Source organism: Rousettus aegyptiacus, unplaced genomic scaffold, assembly GCF_014176215.1.
Source record: "Rousettus aegyptiacus isolate mRouAeg1 unplaced genomic scaffold, mRouAeg1.p scaffold_m13_p_10, whole genome shotgun sequence".
Classification (NCBI taxonomy): Eukaryota; Metazoa; Chordata; class Mammalia; order Chiroptera; family Pteropodidae; genus Rousettus; species Rousettus aegyptiacus.
Genome location: NW_023416285.1, coordinates 2,848,554 through 2,875,906, shown reverse-complemented (window position 1 = coordinate 2,875,906; position 27,353 = coordinate 2,848,554). Strand labels below are relative to the sequence as shown.

General features: G+C 59.2%; 1 protein-coding gene across 2 annotated transcripts in view; it reads right to left on the bottom strand.

Moving 5' to 3' along the window:
- The window catches only part of PPP2R2C (protein phosphatase 2 regulatory subunit Bgamma), an 84,452-nt gene extending 57,739 nt beyond the window's left edge, over positions 1-26,713 (bottom strand). Inside the window, exon 1 of one of the 2 annotated variants that reach the window (XM_016161242.2) lies at positions 26,420-26,713. In XM_016161242.2, the coding sequence (XP_016016728.1) occupies positions 26,420-26,489 (70 nt within the window). In that variant the 5' untranslated portion in view covers positions 26,490-26,713. Of the gene's footprint in view, positions 1-26,342 lie in introns of both variants that reach the window. The other variant, XM_016161243.2, reaches the window with a different exon arrangement.
- Positions 26,714-27,353: the final 640 nt, after the last annotated feature.

The following is a 27,353-nucleotide window of genomic DNA, read 5'->3' as shown; positions in this document are numbered from 1 at the left end:
CAGTCACAAGGATGGGGTGGGGGGCAGTCCAGCCGTGGTCATGGGCCATGGTTTACCACCCCGTGCACAGACTTGAAAGCAGAGGTCACACATGGAGCCACACGTGTTCACACTGTCCTTGGGTAGCTCGACCTACAGCTGTGCTTTGGCGCCAATGATATTTTCAAACTTCTCGGTGAACATTTAAAAATGGAAAATTTGACATACAAACCCGAATTTTGGATAGCTTTTCAGACGTTGTCAGAGCTGGCCACTCTAGCATCCCGCAAGGCTGTGCTGGCCGCCACACCACGGTCCCTGCCACTGCCTGACGCCTGGATGAATGTCCCTTTGCCACTCTCGGTGTCACACTACGCTGTCTTCCTTATACACCTTGCACTTTGCTCACTGACACGACCCGCCTGGCTTCTTTGGGCATCCAAGTTCAATGGTCACACAGTGAAGGACAAGCTTCAATGGTCACCACAGTGAAGGACAAGCATCTTGCAGCATTTCCTCAAAAAATCCTGCTGAAGCGCTAGGCACGGCTGTCAAGAAATGCGACCGGAACTGCTCAGAAGCAAATTCCACCCCTGGCTCATGTCAGCCCTTTCTCCTGCTGGCAACAGGGATCTGAGACAGAAGGCCTCATGTGGCCATCTGTCACGACCCCTTCCTTTTAAAGATGGGGAGCTGGAGCCCAGAGAGGGGCGTGGCTACGGCAGAGCCAGGGGCAGTTGCGGACAGAGCTCTCGTCCATCGGCTGTCCCCTCATCCGGGACGCTGTCGTGTATAAACCCGCCAGGGCCCTCATCCTCAAAGCTGAACTCGGTCTAAGCAAAGAGGAGAAGCAGAAGGAGTCACGTCTCTTGCCATCTGTCCTGCGGTTACTGAAATGTACTTGTAAAAAAATCATAAATATAGCCAGGGACTCAGCGCACGAAGCAAGGTACAGCAGCCAACGCTGTGTACTACCCTCTCTCAGCTTCCAGCAGAAGTGACAGGCAGTGTCACTCAAACTGTGTGTGTCTTTACCCCTCAAGGTCGTCACCACCTCCACTGCCTGCTCTTTCATACCTTTTGTCATCTGACCCTCACAAGAGCCCGGTGCCTTCAGTTTTGCATAAGTGAACTTCTGTCTCCCGTCTCTGTAAGTAAGTCTCCTCACCATAATAGAACTGTGGACCCTTGCAAGGAAAGGAATAGAAATACTTTAGCTAGTTTTTCTTCTTTCAATCTTCTGGACCAGTCCCCAGACAGAGCTCCTGACGGCTGAGCTGCAGCTCCCCTAGATTTTTCTGGAAGGCAAATCAGAGGGCATTTTGTGTGTCTGTGCTGGAGTCATCATGAAACCTCTCCTTCCTGTCCTTTTTCATCCCAGGCAACTGAATTAACAGTCTCAAGTCACCTCCCCGACAGCGGTGTGTACCCCGCATTGAATAACACCGCGTGCCGTCCCATGGTCGATGTGGCTATGTTTTGGCAAAGTGAATTGGGTCACATGTGATGCAGAAACAGGAGAATGGGATCAGCAGAATGCAGGTGTCGGGCTGGTTCGAATATGATTTTTCCTGGTGTGTGAACGTTTTGTGCCAGCCTGTGGAAGCAGCTCAACACGAAACACACTCCCGGCTGGACACGGCGAGCCGCCAAGGGGCTGGGCGCAGGCAGGCGGCCCGCTCACCTCTCTGCCCCCTCTCGGCTCAGGGCAAGGGCTGCTGGGCGAGTCTCTCTCCTGCGTTTGGGACTCGCTCATCTCATTCGGTATTCCTCTCCCTTCCTTGAAGCCCCCTCCATCAAACGACTTTCGCTTTTTGTTTTCCAAGATATAATTGTATATTTTCTGGAATATTTATTTATTACAAATTTAACGAGTGTTTTTTTTTTTTTAACTGTGCTCAATTTTTATCGGATCGGTACTATTTTTGTTAGCGTCCTGGTCAGACGCTGCCTAGGCTTCCAGTGGTCGGCCCGGCCTCGGTCGGTCCACCAGCCCAGATGTTTTTCATATGCGATGAGGCGGATGAAGACATTGCTCAGGAATGCGTCCATCTCGTTCGAGCAGAAACACCTGCGCAGGCAGTTACCTTTGCAGTCCCTTTGTATTTAAGGCCCAATCTGTTGGTTTTCCGCTTACGGTGGAGAGTCAATTTTTAAAGAAAACTATTAAGTGAATGACAATATGGGGGTATACAGGTGGTCCCTGACCCATTACAGTTTGGGGGGGGGTGGGTAGAAACGTGACGTAGCACGAGCCCAGAGCGAACACGGCACGGGACGCGATGAACCAGACGGCCTCGGAACACACGGGACGGCCTGCTTTGGACAAACACCCTTTCACCCCGAACCCTCAAACAGCGCCACGGGTGTGGTACGAACTCACGGAGTGCTATATGTTACTGTTACTGCCACGCCTGCTTCATCTGTTACTGTTACTGCCACGCCTGCTTCTAGCAAAGGCAACCACGGAGCGAACGGGATGTCCCCTCTCCAGAAAAGGCAGGAGGGTGTGTGGTGACACTCGGCAGCGAGTAGAAGCTGTGCAGATGAACTCGCTTTCCTCTAACCTCGTATAGCGTTGGCTTGCTGGGGTCAGCAGAAATGACTAACTACTCTGATCCGCAGCCTGCGAAGACAGAGAATCAGGTCTGCCACGAACGCGGGGACTGCGCTCCCGCAGGGATGACTGTCTGCGGTCTGTGACGTGCGCCACATTCACGCGGCGCTGCCTTTTCAGCTTCCATGCTCTAAACGAGACGCAGACTCGAAGGAAAATTAGAAATCTAACTTTAGCATGGTCCAAAATAGCTCATTTCCACCCCAGAAGAGCAGAGATGGGAAGTACCGTTCCTCTCATCTTTTTTTCTAAATTAGGGAGACGTGAGCTGAGCTGATGGGTGCCTCCGGTCACGACCCGACACAGCCGGGGCCTGGGAGCAGCCCCCGCCCCTTCCCCCAGGAGCATCTGAGGGTGCCCCCCTGCGCCCTCCCACCTGCAGGCTCCCCCACCTCAGCCACTCTCCCCTCCGGGTCGGAGGGATTGTCCTAAATTAAAAATGCGACTCCATGACACTCCGGCTTAAATACCTCGGGGACGGCTGCACCTCCGGGGTCGACTCCCAGGGCCCTGGCGCGCTCCTCGGCGTCCTCACTGACGAGATCCACGCTCCGGCCCCTCGTGGCCGGGCTGAGCCTGAACCACACCGTGCTTGCTGCGCAGTGTGCTATTTCCGTCCTTCAGGGGGCAATGCCTCCACCGGCCTGCCCTCCGCATTCGCCTGGAAACCTCTCGCTCACCTCCAGAGACCAGCTCCCCGTCCCCCGCCCTCCCTCCCGCTCCCGCACAGAGGGCTCCCAGCCCCTTCCTCCCTGGAACTTGTCAAACATGACACTACTAGTTGTCTCCTTGTCCTCCTGTTTCTCCCTCCACGGCTCCCTCCCCAGAGCATGACCAAGGGGACCCCAGCCTTCTCCAGGTCATCAGCGCCCAGCACGGGGGTCACCAAACAGCTGGAAGGCAAATTATGCCAGATGGATGGACAGACAAACCTACGGTGAGCAAATGCTCCGCAGACTCATTTTCTGGAAGGTCCTAGAAAAGAGACCTTCATGTCTGAACGATTGGTCCTATGTCCTGGAGAAAACCCCAACCCCATGACCAGAAAAAGGAGAAACAGGGGATCCCCAAAGTCCTGCGTGACCCTGTCTCCCAGGCCAAGGATTTGCAGGTGGGTGTGGAGAGGCTGGGTCAGCGACTCCCTGGGGGAGGCCTCGCCCCAGGCACCATGGCGCTGACCAGAGGATGACCCCGCTTCCGGCAGTGGGGAAACAGGCTGGATGTGCAATGCCTGATTCTTTAAACCCCCCTGTGGTCCGTCCCTGGGGCCCAGCCAAAGGGGAGACCAGAGGCAGCCCCCAGGCGCTATCCGCGGTGCTGACCTCCAGCCCTGGCTCCGCCCGTGGCCTCAGCGCTCCCCTGCCCATCTGGCTTCGCCTCAGAGCCTCCTGGCAGAGCTGCCGGCCCCGCCTGGGCGCCCTCTCACCGCATTTCCCCTGAACTTCCTTCGAATAGTTCCCCGGCCTCTTCGCTGCCCTGCACGAGGCCAGGTGCAGAAGCAGACCCCAAGGCAAGGATTCGAGTGGAAGCATTCCCAAGAAAAACCAGGAAGGGTGTGGGGGTGAGACCAAGGAAAGTCCTAGGGACAGCGACTGGCTCGATGATGCAGGGAGCTCTGGGGACAGCGTAGGTCACATCTTGGGGCATCTGATCAGGAGTGGGGGGGCCAGGGTATTTGTACCACTGCAAACGTCAGCCATGGAATGCGGGCGGCCCCTCAGAGGACACAGATTCTGGGGGCCTCAGCTGGCCCATGCAGGCTCTTGAAATAGAAAGCACTTCGGGGGTCCTTATGTGTGAAAACAGTGCAGGGGTCTGGGGGGACATGACTGACCCCTCCAACGACGGCCACAGCCCCTACCTCCAACCTCCTCGCCTTCAAGCCCCTCTCCACCCGGACGCACAGTGGCCCCTCTCAGCCCGGCGCCGCTCACTCCTGGGCTCAGCGCCCCTGGTCCCGCGCGGTGGCCTCCACCTGCCCTGCGAGGCTCCACACCTGCAGCCCCCCGAGCCCCACCTGCCTTGCGGAATGGTCTACAGCCCCTGGAGAGCCCTCGCAGGCTGCCCGCCTGGCTGGTGGTTCAGGCAGGTGTCACTTTCTACTCTGCCACTATGTGTCACCCGCTCGGCTCCCTGCCCTTCGCCCATGCCTGGACCTCATTCCTCAGCACGGGTCTCTGTTCCCCTCGTTCCCATCCCACAGAGGAGAGAAGGGACCTCGGCGGTGGACTGGGTGCATAATAAAGGGGGTGCGGGGGAGAGGGACGGGGGTGGGCACCTGAATGCACACGAGACGACGGCTTCACCGGGCACGGCGTGGCCCCGGGCAAGGCCACAGCTCCTGAGTCTCGGGACCTTGGGCTGTAACTCGGAGTCACAGACCCTCCTCCTGGAGCTGCCGTCAGAATTAAACGCCGTGCGCACGCAGCGCTCAGCCCCACGTAACGCCATCCTCCTCTGCCCCACGCACACCTCCCGGGCCATGGCCGCGGACAGCTGACCACCTGGGTCAGATCCAGCAAACGGCCCATCTGAGCCAAACGCTGACCGTGGGTGGGAGAAGCCAGCTGGCCGCGATGGCCACCCTGCTCTCGGACTCGTCCTGTGTCTTGAGCCGAGGAGCTCAGGCTGTCGCATTCTGAGCTGACTCAGAAGCCTGTGACATGTGGCATCTTGGCAGGCAGTGAGGCTGCCAGCGGCTCGGGCGGGCCGAGGGAGAGCAGGCCACCAGACTGTGCAACGAGTCTTCTCCCACCCCGGCTCCCAGCACCTGGCCCACCCCTCCCGGCCATCTGCCCCCACCAGCAGAAGGCCTGCGCTCCCCTCCAAGCCCCGGACGGCAGACGATTCTCCCGCATGCTCTTGGCAGGACGGTGGGCGAGTGGGCAGAGTCCCGGGCTCGGGACCAATCGACTTGGACACTCCGGGACCAACACGGGGAAGCAAAATCCACCCTCGGCCACCTGCGTCAGGCCCTGAGGCCACCAAGCCACGATCGGGACGCTTTGCTGACCTTTCAGTTCGATTTAGTTCAGGGGGCATCAGGCCCGCTGCACACCACGCACAGCACGGCCCGGTGGGCTGGGGGAGGACACGGGGAGGGTGACAGTGGCGGTGGCAATGACCAGAGCTGCCAAGACATACCGAGCGCTCACCGAGTCCTAGGCTCCCGCTCGGTGCTTAATGCAAATTAACTCACTTAAGCTTCCAATGACCCTGAGGCATGAGTACAGTTTTATCATCACCATGCTACAGATGAAGAAACCGAGGCACAGAGAGGTCAAGCAACTCGCCCCGGGCCACACAGCAGGTGGGAGGCGTGGGGATTGCAACGCATGCCGTCTGACCCCGGAGCCTGGAGCGGCTGCTGGCTGCCAGGCGGGGCCCAGCGCTCTCCGCAACGAGCTCTGGGTCCCCAGAATTCACCCACGGGAAGACACCGCTCTTCCTCCTGTCACGGCCGAGGAGACCGAGGCTCAGAGGATGTGCACGGCTTGCCCAGGGCCACACAGGGCGCCTGACCTGGAGTCTGCTGAACTCCCGAGGCCGTGCCCCGAATCTCCGTGCTTGACCGCCTGCCTCACGGCTGGTCACCACCGTTCACTGCCCATTTCCACACGCTGCGGGGAACCCTGTTTTCCACCCGAGCCCCCCTGGAGAACAAAGCTCTAAAGTAGCCCCAAGTGTGTAAGTTTCTGGAAGAGGCGAGGCCTCGCCTTCTCTCCTCCTCGGCCTCACGCTCACGAGGACCCCGGCCAGCGCCGCCGGCAGCCGCCCCGAGGTCTGATTCTGCTCACGTTCCAGCCCGGTCAGCGATGACGGGCTCGGTCACCTCTCGACACTGAATTTGGCTTTTCCATCTTCCACGGATACTTTGAGAACGACTTTTACAGGCAAAGGGTATCTTGTGACACACGGGGCGCCCCCTGCCCCCAGACTGAGCCCTCCCCCCTGGCTGTCCCACGCTGCTGCAGGAAGCAGTCCCGGCTGGCGTGACCCCTGCGTGAGTCACCTGACTAATGGATAGTTCCTGCGAGTTGCTGCCGCAGCACTCAACAGGAGCGACGACAGTGCGCCTCAGAGCCTGGTGGACAGACCATGCGTGAAGACACCAGGAAGCCCCGGGGCCGCGTCTCACCCGGCACTTCCTGGCCGCGAGACCTTCACTGGGGACTTGACCATTCTGGGGCTCCCGTCCTGGTCTGCACGGTCGCAGCGGCAACGCCCGGCTCGCAGGGCTGCGAGGGGCTCCGGCAGATGCCGGGCGCCCGGTAAACACACCCCCTCCCCACTCCGCCCCCAGGAGGCTTTGCACACCATCTGGTCCCAGGGTGCAAACAGATGGCTCCGGGGGGCACCTCGCTCGCCGCCTCCTTTGGCCCACGCAACGAGGCCGGTGTGGGGCCGGCCCTGCACCACGGTGGCACGAGCCAGCACCCCCGGCCATGGATTTGGACGGCCTGCAACCCTTTGCCTGGGACTGAGTCTGGGACCCCACTCAGCTTCAAACGCCTGATTAGGAAAGAGGTGACAGATGAGAAAAACCACAGCCCAGAACTAAATCATGGACAAAGACGGACAGTAAAGACGCTGACCACGCACTCAACGCAGGCCGGAGACCAGCTCCCCAGCAATGAAAATCAGACCAACAAGTAAGACACAGGCCTGGTACCCGTCACCGGAGAGCTGCCTGGGCAGAGGCCAGGGTGGGCCTGGGGGGAAGGGGGGTCAGTCCCTGGGAAGGCCATTCTCACACCCATTCCCTATGCAGTCTTCCTAAGGACACCTAAGCCCGGCTGTGACTCCTCCCGGTTTACAGATGAGAAGACTGGGGTCCCGGGATTAGGCCGGGTTCCCACCCCGCCCCCTCTAATAAGCAGAGAAGCCGGGATGACAGGAAATGCTGCTGAGCGCACTTTGTCACGCTCGGGGTCCTCTCGGCGGCGACTTTCCCCCAGGTCTCTCCCAGTTGAGTTGTCTGGCTCCTTCGCCTCCCTTCTCCCTTCCCCGATTCGGCACTTCAGAGGCTATGGGGGGAGGGGCTTAGTTCCCTAATGTCTTTGAACACAAGGAAGCTGCATATGGAAGGAGAATTATGGTGCGAAAGCACGAAATGTCTCCAAGTCTCCAAGGGATGACTAGCTGGACAGATGGCGTGCACTCAGCACTTTTCGCGGTGACGTGCTGTAACCACCCCGCACAGACCGGAGAGACCCCGGCGGGCAGATCAGCAGGTCGCAGGGGTCACTTCTGTGTGCCACTGTCATGTCCACCGCCCGGTGGCATCGAAAACCTCTCTCTGAGCCTTTTCAGGGCGACGCCTGGCAACCTCTGTGCGACAGCTAAGAATATCCCAGATTCTCAGGTTCACTGCCCAGGTAAGCCGCGACATGCTGGAATCATTCGTACATCTGTATCCGCAACCGTGCATTTAATTACTGCAACCGGCACCCGTGTGCGGGGATTTAATTAACTGCATTTGCGAGAGGACGGACTGCCAAAGGCGGTTCAGCCTGTTCAACTGTTAACCAAACACTCTAACAAGCCCCTGGAAGGTAATAGCGCCCGTCACCTTACACGAAGCCGTGGCTTCATACACAGACCGGCGGGATCGTAAAGCGGACATTCTCACGAAAAGCGGAGTCAAGAGGCCAAGGCTCCCGCCTGCTCTGAGCACCTTCGCGCCCGCAGCCCACATGCCGCTCGAGGGAAGCGCGGGGACCCCTGCCCCCACCCCCGTGTGTCTCGGAAGTGGAACCAGGTGCGGATCTGCCATTCAAGTGGCCGTGTGGCCTTGAGCCCACCTGCGGGGACAGCACTGGATGCTGTCCGAGGACCACACCCGGACCCCGGGAACCAGCACGTCCTGGGCGTGTGCTCTGCCACCTCCTGGCTGAAGGAGTCTGGGCGCATTACCTGACCTCTCTGCGCCTCGCCTGTGAGAAGCCAGTAACAACAGGGGGTCCTGTGGAAGACTAAGGCAAAGTGCCTAGAATGTACCTGACCAACAGGAAGCACCCAAAAATGTCAGTCATTATCCGGAGACTAGAGGAGCATCTTCGACCTCCCCTGGCGGAAGGACCGGGCGCCCCTCCCCCATCGCCAGGCCTGGCAGCTGGGCCACCAGGAGGCCGTGGACGGGCGCCCGGAGCCCTGGGCTTACGTCCCAGCGCTGCCTCTTCCCAGGGGTAGGCGGAGATCACGCTGCCTCCCTGAGCCTCTGCCTCCTCATCGGTAACGTGGAAAATAACGCCGCCCGCCACTCGGGACTGGCCTGAGGACCAGCGAACACGACTTGCGGGCGCGCTGGCTGCACGCAGAGACGCAGGCCACGCATGCGGGGCCTGTAGGGGCGGCCGAGTCTCACCGTCCTGGGGACACACTTTGGCAGGTCCCCGAGACCCCGAGGCAGCAGCCAGGGGGTCTCCCCGCCCCCAGGAGCCGGTCCACCGATCTGCCTGTGGCCACATGCGTGCCCTCCCTGCCTACAGCCCACCTCCTCACGGCCCCACGAGCAGGGCAGGCGCCCACGTTCCCACTGGTCGAATGAAAAAGTGAGGCTCGGAGGGGGTCGGACAGCCACGTGAGCACAGTCACCGAGCAAAGGGTGCTGCCTGATAGAAATACACAGCCCGCCCGCCGGGGAGGGGGCGGAGCGCAGGCGAGGGAGGGCCACGCAGAAAGCAAGCTAAGCGATGCGTGGACTTAGCCGGGCGACCACTGAGTAGCAAGCTCGGAGCACAGAGGCCCAGCCAAGAGGACTCTGGGAAGCCACCGAGGCCTGCTGGAGACAAGACAGCTTCGGACGAGGGCCAGGACGGAGGTCCCTGGAAGGGTCTCACATGAAAGAGCTTCGGGGGCTTGGGCGGGCAGTGCTGGGCAGACGGGGTCGCACTCGTTGGCAGAGAAAAGTGTGGGTGGGCTCTGGCCCCTCTGGGGCTGAGACTCGCAGCCTGAGACCCACGAGGCGCAGAGGAGGTCCCGGCAGAGGACCACGCACCCTTCAGCTGGGACACGCAGCCGCGGCAACTCACACCGCTCAGCGCTGAGAGCAGCCTCCCACTCCTCGTTTCCATGGGGATCCCCTTGCAATAACCCCACCGCCAGGCTGCCGCTCTTCCCTGCGGAGGAAGAGCTCAGGATAACTGTGATGGCGGGAGACACACGCCACCCCCCACCCTCCGGCACCCCCGGAAACGGCGAGGCCCAGGGCCCAGCCTACGCCACGCCCTGCCCAGCAGAGGTGACCAGGGCCTGGGGCGGGCGCAGCCTTTACTCCCACCTTTATTCAGTGCAACAAGGCCATCTCCTTGGCGACCGGAAGACATGAGGAAAAAGGTCAATGGCACCTGAAACATCATCTCCCAGGCACCACGTCACCCTGGTTTGCAGTGACGTGGCCTGGGGTTCAACCCAGGGTCCCTCACTACAGCAACGTGGCCTGCACAAGCTCCTGGACTTAGAGGCCCCAATTTCTCAAGCACCTCGGATGAGGGCAGAGGGATCCGGAAGCACCGCACAGCCCGCGGTGGGGGTCGGCAGGCATTTGCCAGATAATCCTAAAACTCTATGGAAAAAAAGCTCCCCGGTTCGCACAGCACATATTTGTGGAGCCCCTCCTGGGGGCAGGGGGGCAGGGAGGCTCCCGTGCATTTATGACCACGACCGTCACACACCGAATGAGAGGGGCGAGGCTCGGAGGGTCTCCGAAGCCCACCGCCACTGACAAGCGGAATTACCCCACGCTGCCACCTGACGGCCTGAGTCCCCTCAGTGCCCCCTACCCGGCCTCTGTGGGGAGTGGCTCCCGCGTGGGGACGGCCACAGCCCCACGCAGGGCAGGGTGTGTGCACAAAGCAAGAGAGCAAGGCATTCAGCAGGGAGCAAATCTCCACGTCCCCAGAGGGACGCCGGGCCACCCCCTGTCCCCCTGGCTCCTGTCTGAGAGTTCCGGAACACGAGTTACTGCCCCTAAGGGCCTGTCCTGAGTGGCCAGAATCTTCTCTTCTTCTTTTCCTGAAAGCTGACTACTGGCGTCCTCTGATTTCCAGAGGAACGGCCAGTACGGATGTGGGAAGGGGGCGCCCAGGGTCCCCGAGGACTAACGCCAACCCCAATGCCAACAGGGGCAGAGGCCGCAGTGAGAGCCAAGAGTCCGTTTCTCTGGGGTTCCCCCTGCCCTGTCTGCCATGGAGCCGCCTGTCCTAGATAGCTCTGGGGTGGAGTTTCCTGCAGCAACAAAATTAGCTCTGGGAGACGCCGCCGGCTGTGGCAGAAATCACTCTGGAGTCGGGCGGAGCCGGGGCGGGGGAGTGGGGCAGGGACCCCAGTCCCAGCACTGGCTGGCTGTGCCCCGCGGGCCAGCGCCTGGCCGCCCTGAGCCCCGGTCACCGGGCCTGCTGTGGGAGCAGTGGGAAGGGGTCAAGGACCAGCACCCGCCGCCGATGGCTGTCAGGATGAGGTCGAGGGGCCTGACCAGGGCGTGGCATCTCTTCAGTGGTATCTGTTCCGCTGGTTGCCCCCCACCTGCCGTCAGCGCCCCTATTTTCAACCTGGACACAGGGCACGTCGCCTCGGGCAAATGGCCGCCCACTTCCTCGCCTGGGTCAGAGGAAAACCAAGCGAGAGCTGAGGGCTGAGGCGCCCTCGCACAGCTCGCCGAGGGCGTGAAGGAGAGAGCCCAGTGACCGCGGGGCGGGTCAGCTGGAGGGGTCCCAGCCCTTCGGCCTTGAGGATGCTCAAAGCCTCCCGGCCACTAATGAAGGCGGGCGGGTGGGGGAGCCGGCCAGCGAGCGCCACGAGCCATCCTGCACACGGTCCCCATCCTGGGGGTGTAAGGAGGGCCCTGCAGACCTGGGTTCCGGTCCCAGCCCGCCTGCCTCCGAGTAGTGAAACCCTGCCTCCGTTTCCTTTTTCGTCAGCTGAAAATGAGGAACAACCCACCTGCCACAGGGGAGTCTTGAGCCAGGCTCCGCAGGCGCCGGCTGAGCCAGCCCCATCCCTGCTGCTCCACACGCCCTGTTCTAGAACCTTCTTTCCTTCTCCCCAACTCCTGCTCCTCCTTGGATCCTAGAAGTCAGGGCTCTGTCTCTCCTGTATCCCCTACACCAGCCTCGATCCTGCACATAGCAGGCCCCAACGAGTATGTGCTGAATGGATTCACTTCTTCCAGGCAGCCCCCCACCTCCAACGTCCCACTGCCTGGCCCTCCCCTGGGCAGCCCGGCCCTTGTGCTCCATGCCAGCACTGACCCCTTGTCCGTCTGTTCCAGGGACTCCCGGGGCAGGAGCCTTGTCGGTCATATCCACGGCCACTCCCCACTCCTGGCAGAGGACCTTGCACACGGCACGTGCTCAGTGACGGGGGGGCCGTCTAGAAACAACAGGTATATAGCTGAAGCGACCCCAACCCTCAGGTTGTCAGCCGCTGCCCCCGTTTATCACCTGCCACCCCACAGTCCCCATATGGACACGCACCTGTAGCCAAACGAATGTCCCAGTTTGAGGTTTGAAAACTGGGTCACCTACGGGGCAGGTGCCATCAACATGGCATGACTAGGCAGACAGGGCTGACCGTAAGCACCCCCAGCTCCACCTGAAAGTCCCCAAGGCTGGGACTCGAGGAGTCGCCTGGAAGCAGAGTCATCTCCGGGTGCTGGCACGAAGCCCGCGTGGGTCCCTGAGGCTCAGCCGTCCTGCTGGATGTCCCAGCCCAGCGGCCTCCAGGAAAAAATTCGCCCTCTGGCCCAGCACAGATCAGGACCCCCCTGGAAACACGGCGGGCGCCACGGGGGACCTCGGGCGGACGCTGGCCGCACTGCTCCCCCGAAGGCTCCCCCATCCCTGGCTCCAGCGCCTCCGGGAGGGGCTGGGCTTGGGGCGGGTCAGAGGGGAAGGTCAAGGCCTCAGGGCTGCCCTGCAGTTTCCTTCCCTGGGACACCGATGAGCTCGGCCGAGCCGGGTGTGGCTCCGCTGTCAGCGGCAAGATGGGCTCTCTCTGAGCACCGGGTGACAATCTCTCAGTCTGCCCTCAGGAAAACCCAAGAGGACACGCTTCTGCCTGGTTTAGAGCCGAAGACACAGGGGCCCCAAGAGGTCAGCTGCACACAAGGCAGTGGACGCAGCGGGAGGCCAGCTCCAAGGCGACCCGAGTCCCTCCAGGTGCCCTTCTACCCCGCAGATGTGGAGGCACCAGGAGCAAATCATGGCGGGAGGGGGCCCCAAAGAGGACAGACAGAGTGGAGTTAGAAGTCATGGGAGGCGTCCCTGGCATCCGGAACCAGCCGCGCGCGCCCAGCCCTGCCTCCTCCTGGCTGGGGGGCGTCTTGGCTTCTGGGACCTCCGATTCCTCACCTGTAAAATGGGGAGAACCATCCCCCCTCTAGGGCCGTTCACATTCAGTGAGATGATGCAGTGCCTGGCGGGGGTGGGCGGCGGGCCTGCCCAGAGCGAGCCCCGGCTGGTGGATGGCGGGGCCTTCGGGAAGCCGGCCACCGGGGGAGGGCGGCGCTGTGTGTGCCACTTGGGCAAAGGCAGATGTGCAGGGAGGCTGCGGCAGGTGCGGGATCCCCCCACCCCCCGCAGAACGCCAGGACCACCTCGGTGAGTTATTTTTCTCCCAAAGACCTAACCTCCTTGCTAACTGCACACCATGGACGAAACCAGACGACTCAAGCTCAGCGAAATCAGCCGGACACAAAGGACGAATGGCGTACGGTCGCGTGCCGAGGTCCCCAGAAGAGGCAAGACAGAGAGATGGAGCAGCTGAGGTACCGGGGCCGGAAGGGCTTCTCGTTTCATGGGGACAGAGCTGCTGTTTGGGGCGACCAAAGGGTTTGGAACTACCTGGCAGCGATGGCCGCACAACATCACGAGGGGACTTAAGGCCCCCGAAATGTACACTCAAAAATGGTTAAAATGGCAAATTTTATGTTGTACATATTTCACCACATCTTTAAAAACGTTATGCGATATATCAAAAAAACCTCGAGTTGTACACTTTAAATGGGGGGATTGCACGGTATGTGAATTATGTCTCAATGAAGCTGTTTTCTTAGATGTGAATTCCAGGGCATCCGTCCGGCGGGGCAGGCGGAGCAGCGCCCCATCCGCAAGCCCAAGGCACCTGCCTGCCTGCCTCACGCCCTGCATCCCGGTGGGCGGACACTCTCCTTTAGCTCTGCCAACACCTGGCGCAAACGGACCCCATCCCCTAGTCCAAGGTCGGGGGCCAGGGGAGCCTCTAGGGTGGCTCAATGCCCCCCAACTCCAGAGAAGGACCTGAAGGTCATTGCCAGGGACTCACAGCAATGACTCCCCACCTCTCATTCAGAACAAGACCAGAAGATACTCCTCTTTCTGGCAAGGGCGAAACCTCGTCAGGGGTGGGGGATCGGTAGCGAGGTAGGGGGTGGGCGGGAGGCAGGACGGGGCTGTCAGGCTGGCCTAGGACAGCCCCGGCTCCCCCCCCAACCCCCTAGGACTGACGGGTTCCTTCTCCTGAGCTCCTGGCCCCTCATCTGTCGAGTGGGGATGACAGTGTCTGCCCCAGCGACAATGCCTGGACACCGCCCACCTGCCCAAGGTGGGCACACGTGCACTCCCACTAAACAGCAAGGCAGCTTCCTTCCCTCCGGTCACATTCACGCACAGAGAGGGCCCCATTTCCAGGAAGTGGGTGCCCCCGTGAGAGCCACTAGGCCATAATGGTTTCTGATAAAACTGTCTCCAGGAAGCTGAGCAAAACCAGGTGGTCCGGGAGGCAGGCATGTCCCCAGCAATAGTGCACTGAGTGGGCGGAGCGGCAACACCGGCCAGCTCACCGGGGTCCCTCCCGCAGCCCCCACAGGGGCCCACCCTAGGCCACCATCCCCAGTGTGGGCACCCGCGAACACGCCTGCAGAGGGGGACTCAGGGTGACTGACCACCTGCACCCCGACCACTCCCACTTGTATGAATACCTTCCACCGAATCCCCTGGTGCACACACGAGGGGGCAGCTCCGGCCCGCCCTAAGGGAAGGTTCTACCCTCCTCACACGCCCCTCCGAGCTTCGCTGCCTCCACGTCTACTCTCCTAACTCCTGGAGGCCTCTGACCACTCTCGGTCCCCCTCCTTTGTCCCTGTTGGACGAATCGCCAAGGTCCCTTTCCCACCAGCAGCCTGTTTCGTGTGGTTGTCCGCCGTGCCCGCCGGGGAGCGCCAGCGCCCGCATGTTAACGCTCTAGCAACCCTGAAGCCATACCGTTTCTCACCTCCGTGCTCCTGCCCAACAGCGTCCCTCCTGCCGGGGACCCCACCCCTCCCGGCCCCCCGCCGCCAGGCTGCGCCGGACTCACAGTCTCTGCCCATCTGCTCCCAGGCTGCGACAGGGTCCCACTGCACCCCGGCTCCCATCACGCTGGATTACCATCATCTGCTTATGTCACCCCGGTTCCAGAGGTTCTCAAGGGGGGGGGCTGTCCCCTAGTCCCCCTCTTTCCTGCAGCCCCAACCCCACCCACACACCCAGTGAATGAATCCACACGTAGTTATTGAATCGAGAATTATATCTATGTGACAGACTGCTATGCAGCCATTAAAAAATGTTACTCAGAGTGTATGATAATACGGGGAACTGTTTACAGGGTGTTAAATATTTAAAACACACAAACTCATATTTATAGGACAATCTACAAAGGAAGTGACCTAAAGGAAATACGACAAAATTAGAACAAAGTTTCTGGGGCAGTGAAATCAGGATGTTATTTTTTTCCCCCTTCTTTATTCTGCTTCCTGCATATTAAAACATTTCTATAATGAGATAAAATAGAGAAATAAAATTAAAACCGTCTTGCAAGGAGCATCTTAACAGACACACGACTTAGCTCCCAGAGCCCGACGATACGGGACACATTATGATGATGGATTATGTTTTCACAGCTTCAATAAAGAGCTTTCTCTCGCCTTGGAACTATAAAATATTCAGGGTTGTTTTTATCACCTTTCACACGGAAAGCCAGCGTAGGAACCGCGATGGTTCAGCTTCTGACTCCTTCGGCCAGTTCATTCCGCGCTAGATCGCTCCTGGAGCAGACAGGCCGCCCGGAGGTCTGTCCAGGCGAGCGTCCTGCTCACCGCGGTCCAGGGGCTGCCCAACCATTTCCGCAGCGAGGAATCGGAGTTATCTAATATTCTCGAGCTGTCGCCTCCGCTGAGGAGGATGCTGACTGCCGTCCTCCGGCCAGGGTTTAACACGTCCCCAGGGCTTGACCTGTGGAAGGGGCTTCAGCGTGGACGCACCCCTGCGGAGTGGGTGCAGAGAGTTCTCGCTTTGCGCAGGTGGGCAGGGCCGTAAAAATGACCGTGAGCCCTGAAACCATTCGAAGTGTCCTTAATAGCCAGTGTGGAAATGACAGATGTTCCATAACTTTAAAATGTTTTTCAAGACATTCAGAACTGTGACTGATGGTTAGAAATGTACTGGAAACTAAAAAGCTGTAGAACCAATATTTGCTTAGTACACAGTAATTTAAAACATCGGAAACGGCGAGAATTTAAATATTTTATTTCTTCGTTTAAACTACGTCGAGTAGCGTGAAGAGTGCTGGCGGCCTCTGCTTGTCGCGTAGCTCGTCCCACGAGACAGACATCTGTTCTACGCCTTGGAAAAACGTCTTAAGTTCAGATCGGCTTCCGAGGTTTCCTGCTTTGCGCTCTCAGCTTCTCAGCTATCTTCAGGAGGGCTCGTCGACGTGAGGTGTTTTCTCCTGGCGTCACCTCCTCTGGCACTGTCAGCCTTTGCAGCCCAGCCGCCTGGCTCACGGGGCCGAGCTCCCCTCCACCGAGCTCCTCCGGCCGCACACGCGGCGCAGACGGCGACAGCTTCCGCCCAGGAGCGGCCATTCCTTCCGTTCACGTTCAATTCGAATTTCTCTTCCGGGATTACCCCTTTTCCTTGCTGAACATCCTCTTCGTGGAACGAGTCCCACTTTCGATTTTCCGTTTATGTAAAACATCACACGGGTTTATCGCGGGAAGGCAGGGAGGCCACACACCTTGCCGCCAGCGTGACCGGCCGGCCGCAGACGCCGAAGGAAGCGACTCGGTCGTGACGTGATCTGTTACTGACCTAGTGACTTGAAGACGCAGCGGCAAAGTGTGAACTTGGCGCCGTGTGGGCCGCGGTCTGAACCGTGTGGTTAACAGAACTGCAGTGACCGAAGTGTGCACCTGGGAACCGTGCAAAGCGGACACCGTTTCTAGGCAGGGAATTTGGCCAGGGGAAGGTGTGGCATTTGGGACATTAAAAAAAAAAAAAAATCTGGACTGCTCTGAGGCCAGATTTGCAGATGTGCCTTTTGTCACTCAAACACACGTGCCCCAGCCCTTGGTGGGGACCGGTGCTGAGCTGTGTACCGAGGAAGCAGACACATCCGAGACCTGTATCTACCGGTGTGCGTGGGACAAGACTCTGGGTCCTACGTTTCAGAAAAGCCCAGGTTGCAGTCGGGTCTTATCACCTGAGCTGAGTCACCCTCCCGCGGGGACTAAGTCCTTTAGTTCTAAGCACTGGAAATTGACACAGGCTGATATAAGCAAGAAGGAAGTTACCAGAAGCTCTGAAGGAGCCACCGAATGGAGGACAGAGCACAGCGGCTGGATGTTGGGGGGCAGGGGGGAGTCAGAAGGGGCAGGAGCTGGCCAGGACTGGGGACTCAGTGTCCAGAGTCCATGACTATTCTATTTACCTACTGCCGTGTGACAAGCCACCTCAAAACTCAATGGCTTAAAACAAACCTCCGATTTCGCTCACGACCCCGCGATCTGGGGCGGGTCTTGGTGGAGGTGGCGTCGCCGGCTGCACACGCTGCCCAGGGCCCCTCCGAGGAGTGGTGAGGAGACGGGGCACGGCCTGGGGCTGAATTCCGGGATCCAGGTGACACCCCCACCCGCCAGCCGTCCAGACCCGGACGCAGGGTAGGGGGCGATGGGAGTGAAACCACGGCCTCGCTAAGCAGGGGTGGGGGTGCGGACTGGGCTCGCCCGGCAAGGCCAGAAGAGACCGGAGGGGCACCCCGCACAGGCGCAGGGCGTGGGCCGCACCCGCCGGCCAGAAAGGGCGCTGTCCCGACGACCGGACACCGCGAAGGCGGCCGGGAGAGGGACGAGAGGGACCGGAACTCATTTGGTTGCGCGGGGCGGTGGCTCTCGGGGCTGCGGGAAGCAGCCTTGCCTTTCAGAGGTGCCTGCTGACGCCGGGGCGAAGCCAGCCGAGGCCTGAGTTTCCTGAAAAACTCCTCAGCCAGAAGGAGGGGAAGTAACCCAAGGAAGTTCGACAAGATCCCGGGAGCGAGCGGCTGAGGCGAGGGGGCGGGGGAGGGGCGCTTCGATGCGTTATGTCCTCTACCTTTACACATATTTGCAAGTTTTCATAAGACTTTTTTGAAATTATTTAAAAAACCCAAAAACTGATCACGATAATGAAAGCAACTCTCTTTCATTGAGATTCATGCACGGTATGCACATTACTTCACCTCGCACAAAAAGGCCCTGGGACTTATGTCTCCGCCTTACGTGAGGCGGGAATCCGGCTGCGGAACCTGCGAAGCCTCACGGTGGAGCCGGGACCTCAGCCCCAGGGGTCAGGGCTGCAGCCGCTGCAGGCAGAAGGCCGCGGGAGGCGGGGCGGGCCAGAGGTGGCCCTGGGCCTGTCCTTGGAGATCCCATCCCCGCTCGGGGCAGCGGGACCTCCGAGCCGCCTTTGTTCTGCCTCAATGGGCCATTCAAGCCCGGAACCTGGAGGACAATGGCCTCGCTGTGCAAGCCAGCAGTGTCCATCTTGGGCACCGCAGCGGCTACTAAGCGGGGGCTGGCGAGTGCCCCCTGGGCTCCAGCGCGGGCGTCCGGACACTGCCATCAGGGGACAAGCACACGCCACTTTGCACGCGCTGTTCCTCCCGCCTGGAACGTACCAGAATGCCATGGCCCTTGCATGCTGGTAACCTCGGGGCTCTGGCCTCGGTTCTCCTCTCTCCTCCCTCTCTCCCGCACCCTCACTCCCTGCCCAGCACACAGTGGGAGCCCCAGAAAGAGCCGTCGAATGAATGAATGAATGAATGAGCAAAAGAATGAGTGAGTGAATGAGCATGGGAAGGCCATGACCTCACTCTTCGCCAATGCACATCCGGCATCTAACATTCCCCTGGCATATTTGGGGATCACTAAATGTCTGTTGAACAAAAGCAAAAAAAAAAAAAAATGTTCAACCTCATTGGTATTCAGACAGGAATTAAAACAAATATTTTTCATCCATGATATTTGCAAAGGTCAAAAAATTAGAATATCTAATACTGATCAGCATGTGGTAAAACAGAGAAACTTTCTGGAGGATAATTTAGCGATATGTGTCAGAAACATCAAACACGTTCATGATTTTGACATAAAATTGTACACAGAGCACTCTCTCTTAAGAAAATTATTCCACAATAAGAGGGTTGGAGTGGGAGTAGGGGGTCTTCATGCACAACTAGTATTCATTCACTTAGTGTTGGTTATATAAGAAAGAGAAAGCAGTCTAATTATCCAATAATGGGGGGTGACTAATTAAACTATAACATATCTATCACCAGGAGAGCATGTAGCCAATCATGTGCTAGAATCTGGGGGTGGGGGCTGGGGTAGCCAATCACACACCTCTCCTCCCTGCAAGGACTTGAAGACGCACAGAGAACGTAAACCACGAGAGGAAATTTTAAAAATCTGCTTTTATGAATGGTAAACTTGGTGGGGGATGAGCTGGGTCCCCCTTACTACATTGCCCCTTCCCTCGGGTCCGTGGGAAGAGACAGGGCTTAAGGCTGGACTCTAGAATGAGAGAGCTGAGGGCCTCTTAGAACAGCCACTGGGGGAAGAGGCCCAGTGGGTGGGCGAGAGCCCGGGCCCTTGGATACTATAATCCCGCCCAATGGGGAAAAGGTGCCCAGTGAATGACCATTTCCACCAATCACAAAAGCCAACGGGGTGGGAGGCAGGCCAAGGATTCAACCGTCCTAGAGGTCCAGCCTTCTCCCTACAGCATAGTGTGGCCAGCTAGATAATTTGTGGGGTCTGGTACAAAATGAAAAGGCAGAGCCCCTTGTTCAAAAGGTGGAAGAAAGAGTCTCATTAAAGGGACTAAAATGCAAATCGCTTTCGTTTTTTTCCATGACTCGCCACGGTGTTATTTATTTGCCAATTGAAATAAAAAGTTTAAATTATTGGCATGAATTTTATTGGTCATCATTCTATTGTGCCATTCCAGTCTTCAGTGCAAATGTCAGCGCATTTAACTGGAATGCCAATCACTGAAATACACAACTCATATCTGACAGCTCCCATATGGATTTATACTTTGTTCTTCTCAAGGCCCAAAGAAACGCTGCATGAAACAAACTCATCTATTTTTACTCCACGTTTTGATGCTCACGCCATTCTACACACACCTCCACCCTCGGCCCGATGATGAATAAGGGTTGAAAGAAGAGACGGTGTGGCTGTCCCGTCTGCCCCTTCCTTCGCCGTCATCATTTCAGCCTCGGTGATTAGCTAACACGGGGAAGAACCTGAGCGAGAAAGGATGTGATAGGGTATCTCGGTCCTTGGTGCTTTTTAGAATGTCACCGCTTCCTTTCTGCATTCAGAAAGAGGGGCCTTCCTGGACAGTCGGCGCCCCCGCTTGCGCAGCTGTGGGCACGCTGACTTCTGCCGGCCCTGCCATCCGCGGGAGCTCAGCCGCACTCACAGTGACCACGGCTGAGTGTGCTACGGAAGCTGCACAAGGAACTATGGAAACACTTGTTGCACGTGTCACCTCTGCTCGCACACATGCTCCCCTGGACCGCCAGACGTCACTTGGGAAAGGCAGGTTCACAGACAAAATTATTACCAATGTGGAGACGACAACCGCTGAGCATGAAAGCAAGCATTAAATCAAGTCCGGGGCCTTCCGAGAGTGGGGCCCTATATGACCGCATGGCGCCGCGCCCATGGAGCCGGCCCCGCAGCAAAGCACGGGGAAACTCCCATAAAGCCACGCTCAGTTTGAAAAGTAGCCTTCAAAAGTGTTTACATAAAGAGACGGAGGCTTTTATTAAAAATGGATATGGGTGCCAAAAAACCAAAAATCCTAGAAGGAATGATTATTGCAAATTGTCAACAATGTATCTTCGTGAGGGACTGGAAACCCCTTTCCCCTGCATTGCTGCTTGATGGTTACTTCACCTGCACTGTTACTGTTTTGTTACTTTGCCTGCATTGTTACTCGACACCCTCTTCAGGAAGCCCCAGCATTGTGCACAGCCCCAGGCCCTGTCCCCAACACCTCCGCCGCCTCTTGTGAAGACAGCCCTTAGCTCCATGGGCTTTAGCGATGAAATGAAAGCTGTAGCAAGAGAAACAAGCAGGAGATGATGCGGAAACATTTTATTAGAACTTGATTTCCATCGTGCAGAAAGAAAATTTAGAAAACCCTACCCCGTGACTGTACCAAGCTTTAAGTTAGGATTAATTAAAAATGGACGCGCTCGTGGCTTACAGCGAGGGTGCGGGGGCTGGCCCACAGGACAGGCTGGGGAAACTGGTAACAACAATAACCCCTTCACACCAGCAGACCTTTGGAGTCCTCACGGCCTTTGCTCCTTAGAGCCTTTGACAACCCAGGGCAGAAGGCAGCACAGAGAAACTGAGGCTCAGAGAGGCGACGTGATTTTGTGGAGAACACACTAAAGGGTCCTATCACAGCCTCCCCCACCGTCCCCGAACTGGGGACAGCGTAAGTTCGTAAAATCTTAGGAAAGTGACATTCCTAAATGGCGCCAAAAGGAACAGAGATAGGGCGGTCCGCATCTTGATTTTCAAACATCGAAGGCTGGCTCTCCCTGCTCTCCTCCTGGGCTGGCTTCAGGTCGGTGGCACAAGCAACCTCCCCTCTCAGTCTCCCTGTGGGGTGGGGATGGAGTCAGGTTGGCCAGGCCAATGGTAGTTCCAAGGGTTAATCTAACTCTGACCCCTAAAGAATGGGCTTCATTCCTAGTGAACAACATTTATTAAATCCCGACTGAGCCCCAGGCCCGGGGCTGGGCACATTCAGACACGCCAAGCCAGCTAGTGCCCCGGGAAGATTGCTTCCACGAAGGAGAGTAGGGAGTTCGTGAGGAAGAGGCTACATTGTCAAACAATGGTACATCCCTTCTTTCAAGTGATGTAAGTAACGACGTGGGGAACTACGGCTCGGGGAGACTGTGTGGCCCACCCAGGACTGGGGACTGGGGCCGGACCCCGCCTGGATTGCGGGTCTCCTCACACCGCATGTCGGGGGCTCATCTGGTGGGAGCCACCTGCTCAGACGCCGCGAGGAGGAGAAACCAGAACTGGCAACTTTGACTTGAGGCCAATAAAAGAGCAAAGAGGATTCCTGCAACAGGAAGCACACAGATCGAACCCGCCCCCCGGGTTTCCGCGTCTCGAATCCTGGTTGCGAGGGACAAGGGAGCCTCCTGGGTTTCTGGACAAAGGCGGGACAAGGCGGGGTGCAGTTGGCTGCAAGTAACAGAGGCTTGGCTTAGGGTCTGGCATGTCCCAGCTCGTGGAAGTGGCACCTCCAGAGGTGGGTGGACGTCGGGCCTGGCTAGTCCACTGAGTCGCAGATGTCACCAACATCCCCAGTGCTCTCTCACGCTGCCCTGCCATCGACAGTGATGGGAGCTTAAGACTTGTTCCTTTGTGGTCTCAAGGTGGCTGCCGACAACGGCGGGGGCTTCTGCGTCCATCGCAACAGAGGGGCTGGCTTCCTGCGGCTCTCTCCACTTTCCACTCGACCTCCAGCATGACCGCCGTGTCCACTCTGGACGCGGCCACTGAAGGGAGGATGGCATCACCCTTGAAGCGAGCTGACACAGCCCGCGGCCACAGGGCTCTTGCCAGGGACCACCTGTGTCCTCAGGACAGTAAGGGTGACTGCATGCTGGGAGATCAGCCACAGTGCCCACCACCGAGAGCGGATGTGGCTGAGCACTGGGTGTCCCTCGGGAAGCAGCCCTTGCCAGCGTGGTTTAGGCCTGGGCAGAAAGCTTGACGTTATCCAGAGCACAGTTAGTTCAAAACATGAAGACGGTCCCATGCAGCAGAAACTGCCCAGACGCCAGGTGGAGAGAGGCCTGAGGTCCCCTCCTGACTTTCTCAGTTCCTGAGCAAGCCACTCCACTCCTCTGAGCTTCCCTTCATTCCCTCGACTATAAGATCAGGATAACACCATAGAGATAAACCGATTACTCTGAAATCACCTGGGACCCACAAGGATGGCGAAGACATGCGGTTAAAGAAGCAGAGATTCCCTCTGTGACGGATGAAAGAGGTATATGCATACGACAGAGTCTGGGGGAAAGCCATGGTCCCAGCAGAAGAGCACGTCCCCAAAGCGCCTTACGCATCGGCGTCTGGGATTGACTGCTGCTTCCCCAAAAGACAGCCGCACCTGCCGCCCCCTCTGGCTGTGAGCTCCTGTGTCTGGTCCATCACTGCCTGCCCAGGGCCGGACCAGAGGAGGCGACTCTGGGTGAATGCTGTTGCAGGGAAGATGGACAGACGCCCACGCAGCATGCCCTATGGCGCATCCTGGGGCTGCAGCAAGCAAACAGAGCCGGGAAGAGCCTGTCCTAAGACCGTATCTGGCTCTTGATGAAAGTCTAAAAAGACAGACTTCTAAGTGTTCTCCCATCCCTAGGGCCTCTGTAGGTCTTTCCACGGCCCCCAAGAGCCTCTGCTGAGCTGCTTTCCCCTGCACGCTCCCATCTCCCAAAGTGCTCTGTACCCCAAGGTCACCTGCACCCAAGCCCACCCTTCAACCCTCAGTCAGCTCAGCTGAGCCAAGAGCGAAGAGGGAAAAAACAAACAAACAAACAAAAAACTACTCTGGCTAATTCACACTGAGGTGTGAATGACTAACAAATCCATAGTTCTTCCCAAGGTATTTGAGATTTTGAAAGAGACTCAGGAACTCGAGCAGAACTCCCACTGGTGAAGAGGACATTTAACTTGAGACCAAAAGGATGAGAAGGAGTCGGCCATGAGAAGAGCAGGCGGTGGGCGTTCCCGGTAGAGGACACAGTTAGTGCAAATGCCTGGAAACGAGGGGGAAATGGCCTGCTGAAGGAACAGGAAGTGGACGGAGCCACCGTAGCCAGCGCCTGTGGTCCAAATGGCCAGGTGGAACAGGGATTTGTTCATCTGGGCCTTTTGCAAACTCCCAGCATCCATATTTGCTCATGAAGCATTTCCAGGAACAAGACTTTTAAACTATAACAGCATCATTTATTAAGTGCTTCTAATAGACCAAACGCTGGGTTGAGTGCTTTCTGCATTAGCATAATCGCTGATTGTCCCAAGAACCTTGTAAGTCATAATTATTTCTCCCTTTACAAAGGGAGAAAGCAAAGCTCAGTAACTTGTCCAATGGGACGTGTCAGAAGCTGGATTTGAACACAAGCCTGTCTGATATCCAGATCTGTGGCGACCCTGTGCTCTTAGAGCAAAAAGCAAGCAAGATGCAATAGTGCAAAAGTCTGCTTTCATTCAGGGAGGCCAGAAATCTCATACAATTCTCATTCTAATAATGATTGTTATTGCTTCCTCCACTGGCCCCTGCCCTCCCTGAGGACAGGAGCTTCGGCTCTTTCCCCCCTTTGCATCCCTAGCACCTGAGCCCTATGCCCTGTGTAAAACTGGCACTCAGTCCTGGGCACAAAGGCCAAGCCTCAGTCTCTTCATCTACAAAACGGGGATCCGGGATGGGTGGATTTTGTGCAAAGCCCCAGAGCATCATGGGAGAGCGACATACTTCAGTGGCCAGCTAACAACATAGCTCCGAGGTGACTCCTTCATCTACCATCAATCCTGATCCTCGCAGAAACCCCAAGACCTGCAGGCAGGATGGGATTGGTCACCCTTATTTTACTATTCAGTCCCCAAGGCTGAAACAATGACTGGCACCTAGTAGGTCCCCCGTAACTATCTGCTGAAGGAAGAGGAATTAAAAATCGTTACTTCTTATACTAACTATGCACTTGCACCTTGCTCTTCCCTGGTAAGAGCTGGTGAATTTCTGAAGGAACGGAGGGCAGGCAGGACAAGGAAGAAACTAATGTGTGCAAGTGTCCGCCGCAAGTCAGGCGGGGCGCTTTTTACGTTTAATCACCAAGCCCTGTCCCATCGTCCTCAATGGAGAGGTACCTGCCAGCAACCGGCAGGCCTGTCACCTCTGCTACTCAGCAGGCTGGGAACAGGAAGAACACCTGGGCACACGCTATGATCCTTCCTGAACCTCTCCACAGCAGGTGACAAAGGGCCGCTTCCGGCCCGGCCCCTGAAGAGCCCTAGCGTGGGGCAGAACCCACACCCAGCCCTGAGCGGCCCTGCCCCCTCCCCACACACACACCCATCAGCAAAGCATGACTCAGCGGTTCTCGGTTCTCGGTTCTCCGAGGAGCAGGGAGCTCCCCCTCCACCCCCGCCCTCCACCGGATAGCATCTCCGCCAGCCAGCCGGGGCTACACACCCAGCCTCCGCTCGCTCGCCGGGTCAGGACGCGGGGAGCGCGTCCTGCCCGAGCCCAGCGCGCCCCCCGCCTCCGCAGGGCTCGGCGCTCGGCGGGCGACCAGCGCGGCTTCATTTCCGGCGGCGCCCGGCAGCGGCAGCGGCAGCGGCAGCAACGCTGCGGACACCGCCCCGGAGTCAGTCACCATCTCGGCCGCCAAGCCCACGCAGGTTCCGCGACACACGCACCCACGCGCACCAGTCCCGCGGCACACAATGCCCGGGGCCCCTCCCATGGGGCACCCTCAGGGGGCCTCTCGCTAAACACCCACGAACACTTCTGCAGCCAGTCCAGCAGCCCCTAGGGAAGACACGCAGGCCTTGAACCCCGGAAGGTCGCCAGCACGTGGCCCCGCCACCGCAAGCTGACACCTCGCGCAGCTAGCTGTCCTCATCCTGAACACGGCTTCACTCCGCAGGTCCCCCCCCCCCCGCCCCCAGCTGCTGGGGAGCTGTCCCCATCGTTCCCTGGGCAACAAGGCACGGAGGGCCACTCGGAAGTTACGGACCTATAGGAGAGGGGCGTTGACCCTCTTTCAACTCCGCCAGCCTTGGCAGGGTCTGGCTCGGGCTGGTAGGGCCAATTTGGGAGATTTCAAACGCAGGGCCCTTTCGGGGTGGCATGTCCCACTTCTTTTTGGCAAACGATGACAGTTCGGGGCCAGCCGCTTCTCCCTCAGTATAACTCACCAGGAATAAAAGACCAACCCCAAACCTGCCGCCTCCTCCCACCCACTGGGGGACCCTGCCTCTGGAGGCACAGGGAGGGGCCCAGGACAGCCACCGGCTCCAGAAATCTGGCGATGGATTTTTTTCCCCCTCTGGATCCCGCTTCATCTCTGGGGAGTGGGCAGCCTAGAAAATTCTGCGGGCTCCGGGCAGGGCCGAAATGGCAAACCCCGAATTCTCAGCCATTAAATGTCCCCGAGGTTGCTTCACCACATGAGCCGCAGGGGTGGCGTTTTTTAGGAGATGACGGCCGGGGCCCACTCGGGATGCCATCGGGCCCGGGGGCGCAGGGCGGCGCGGAGGAGGGCGCTGGCCTCCCGCGCGGCGGGGCAGCGGCGGCCGGGGCCACGGGGCTCCCTCCCTCCTGTACCCGGGGCGGGGGGCACACGACACACAGCGCGCGGTCCACACCTTCGGAGGGCACTCGGTGCGACGGCATCCCCACGCCGCGGCCGGCCGGAGGGGGCCTCAGACAACACGTACGTTACCTTCGGTCACATAGCTGTGGTCGCGCAGGAAGCTGTGGTTAATTTTCCGCGTGTCCGTGTCCTCGCCCATTGAAGGCCGTGCCCGGTGCCCTGGGCATGCCCCGCCGCCGCACACCGATGCAATCCGCAGAGGTCGCGCCGGGCGCGCGGGCCATGCCGCCGCAGCCTAGCAGGGGCGCGGGCTGCCGGGGCCCCGGGGGGCCGGCATCGCGGCCGGGGGCGGCCGGGGACGGGCGGGGCGGGCCGGGCGGGCGCCGCGGTCAGGCGAGCGCGCGGCGGGCTGGCGGCGGCCGCGGGTGGGAGCGGGCCGGGGCCCGGGCGCGCATCCCGGCCCGCCGGTGCGCGCTGCGTCTGTGCGCCCGGCCGCGGCGGCCTGGTGCCGGGAGGGGACGCGCGCGGCGCTGCGCCGAGCGAGCCGGGGCCGAGCCGGGCTGCGCGGGCTGGGGCCGCCGCCGCCGCCGCCTCTGCCGCAGGCCCCTCCCTCGCGCCTCCCGCCCCTCCGCCCCCGCGGCCGCCGCCAGCCGAGCGCCCGCCGCCCAGCGCCCCGCAGGTGGAGCCGCGCCGGGTGGAGGCGGCACCTCGGCGCTCGGGCGCTCGCGGCGGGCACGTTCGGTGCCCGGGAGGGAGAAGACGGCCAGCTCCGGGTGGGGGCGCTGGTCAGCCGCGCTTTGCGGGGGCACCTTGCGTGCCCAGGTGCTCGGGTTATGGAGGAGACGGCCAATGGCTGGGGGCGGTGGGAGCGGGGAGGGCAGGTGGGCAGCTTCGCCGCGCGGAGGGCAGCGCCGCCAGGACGCGAGAACAAGCGTCCCCTTGGTTCGTAGACGGGGGTGGGTCACACGCGTTCGGGTGGGGGGGCCTTCGGGAGCGCCAAACTGGACCCGTGGAAAGAAGCTGGTAGGGGGCGAGGAGGGGCAGCACCCTGCCCGGCAAGGCT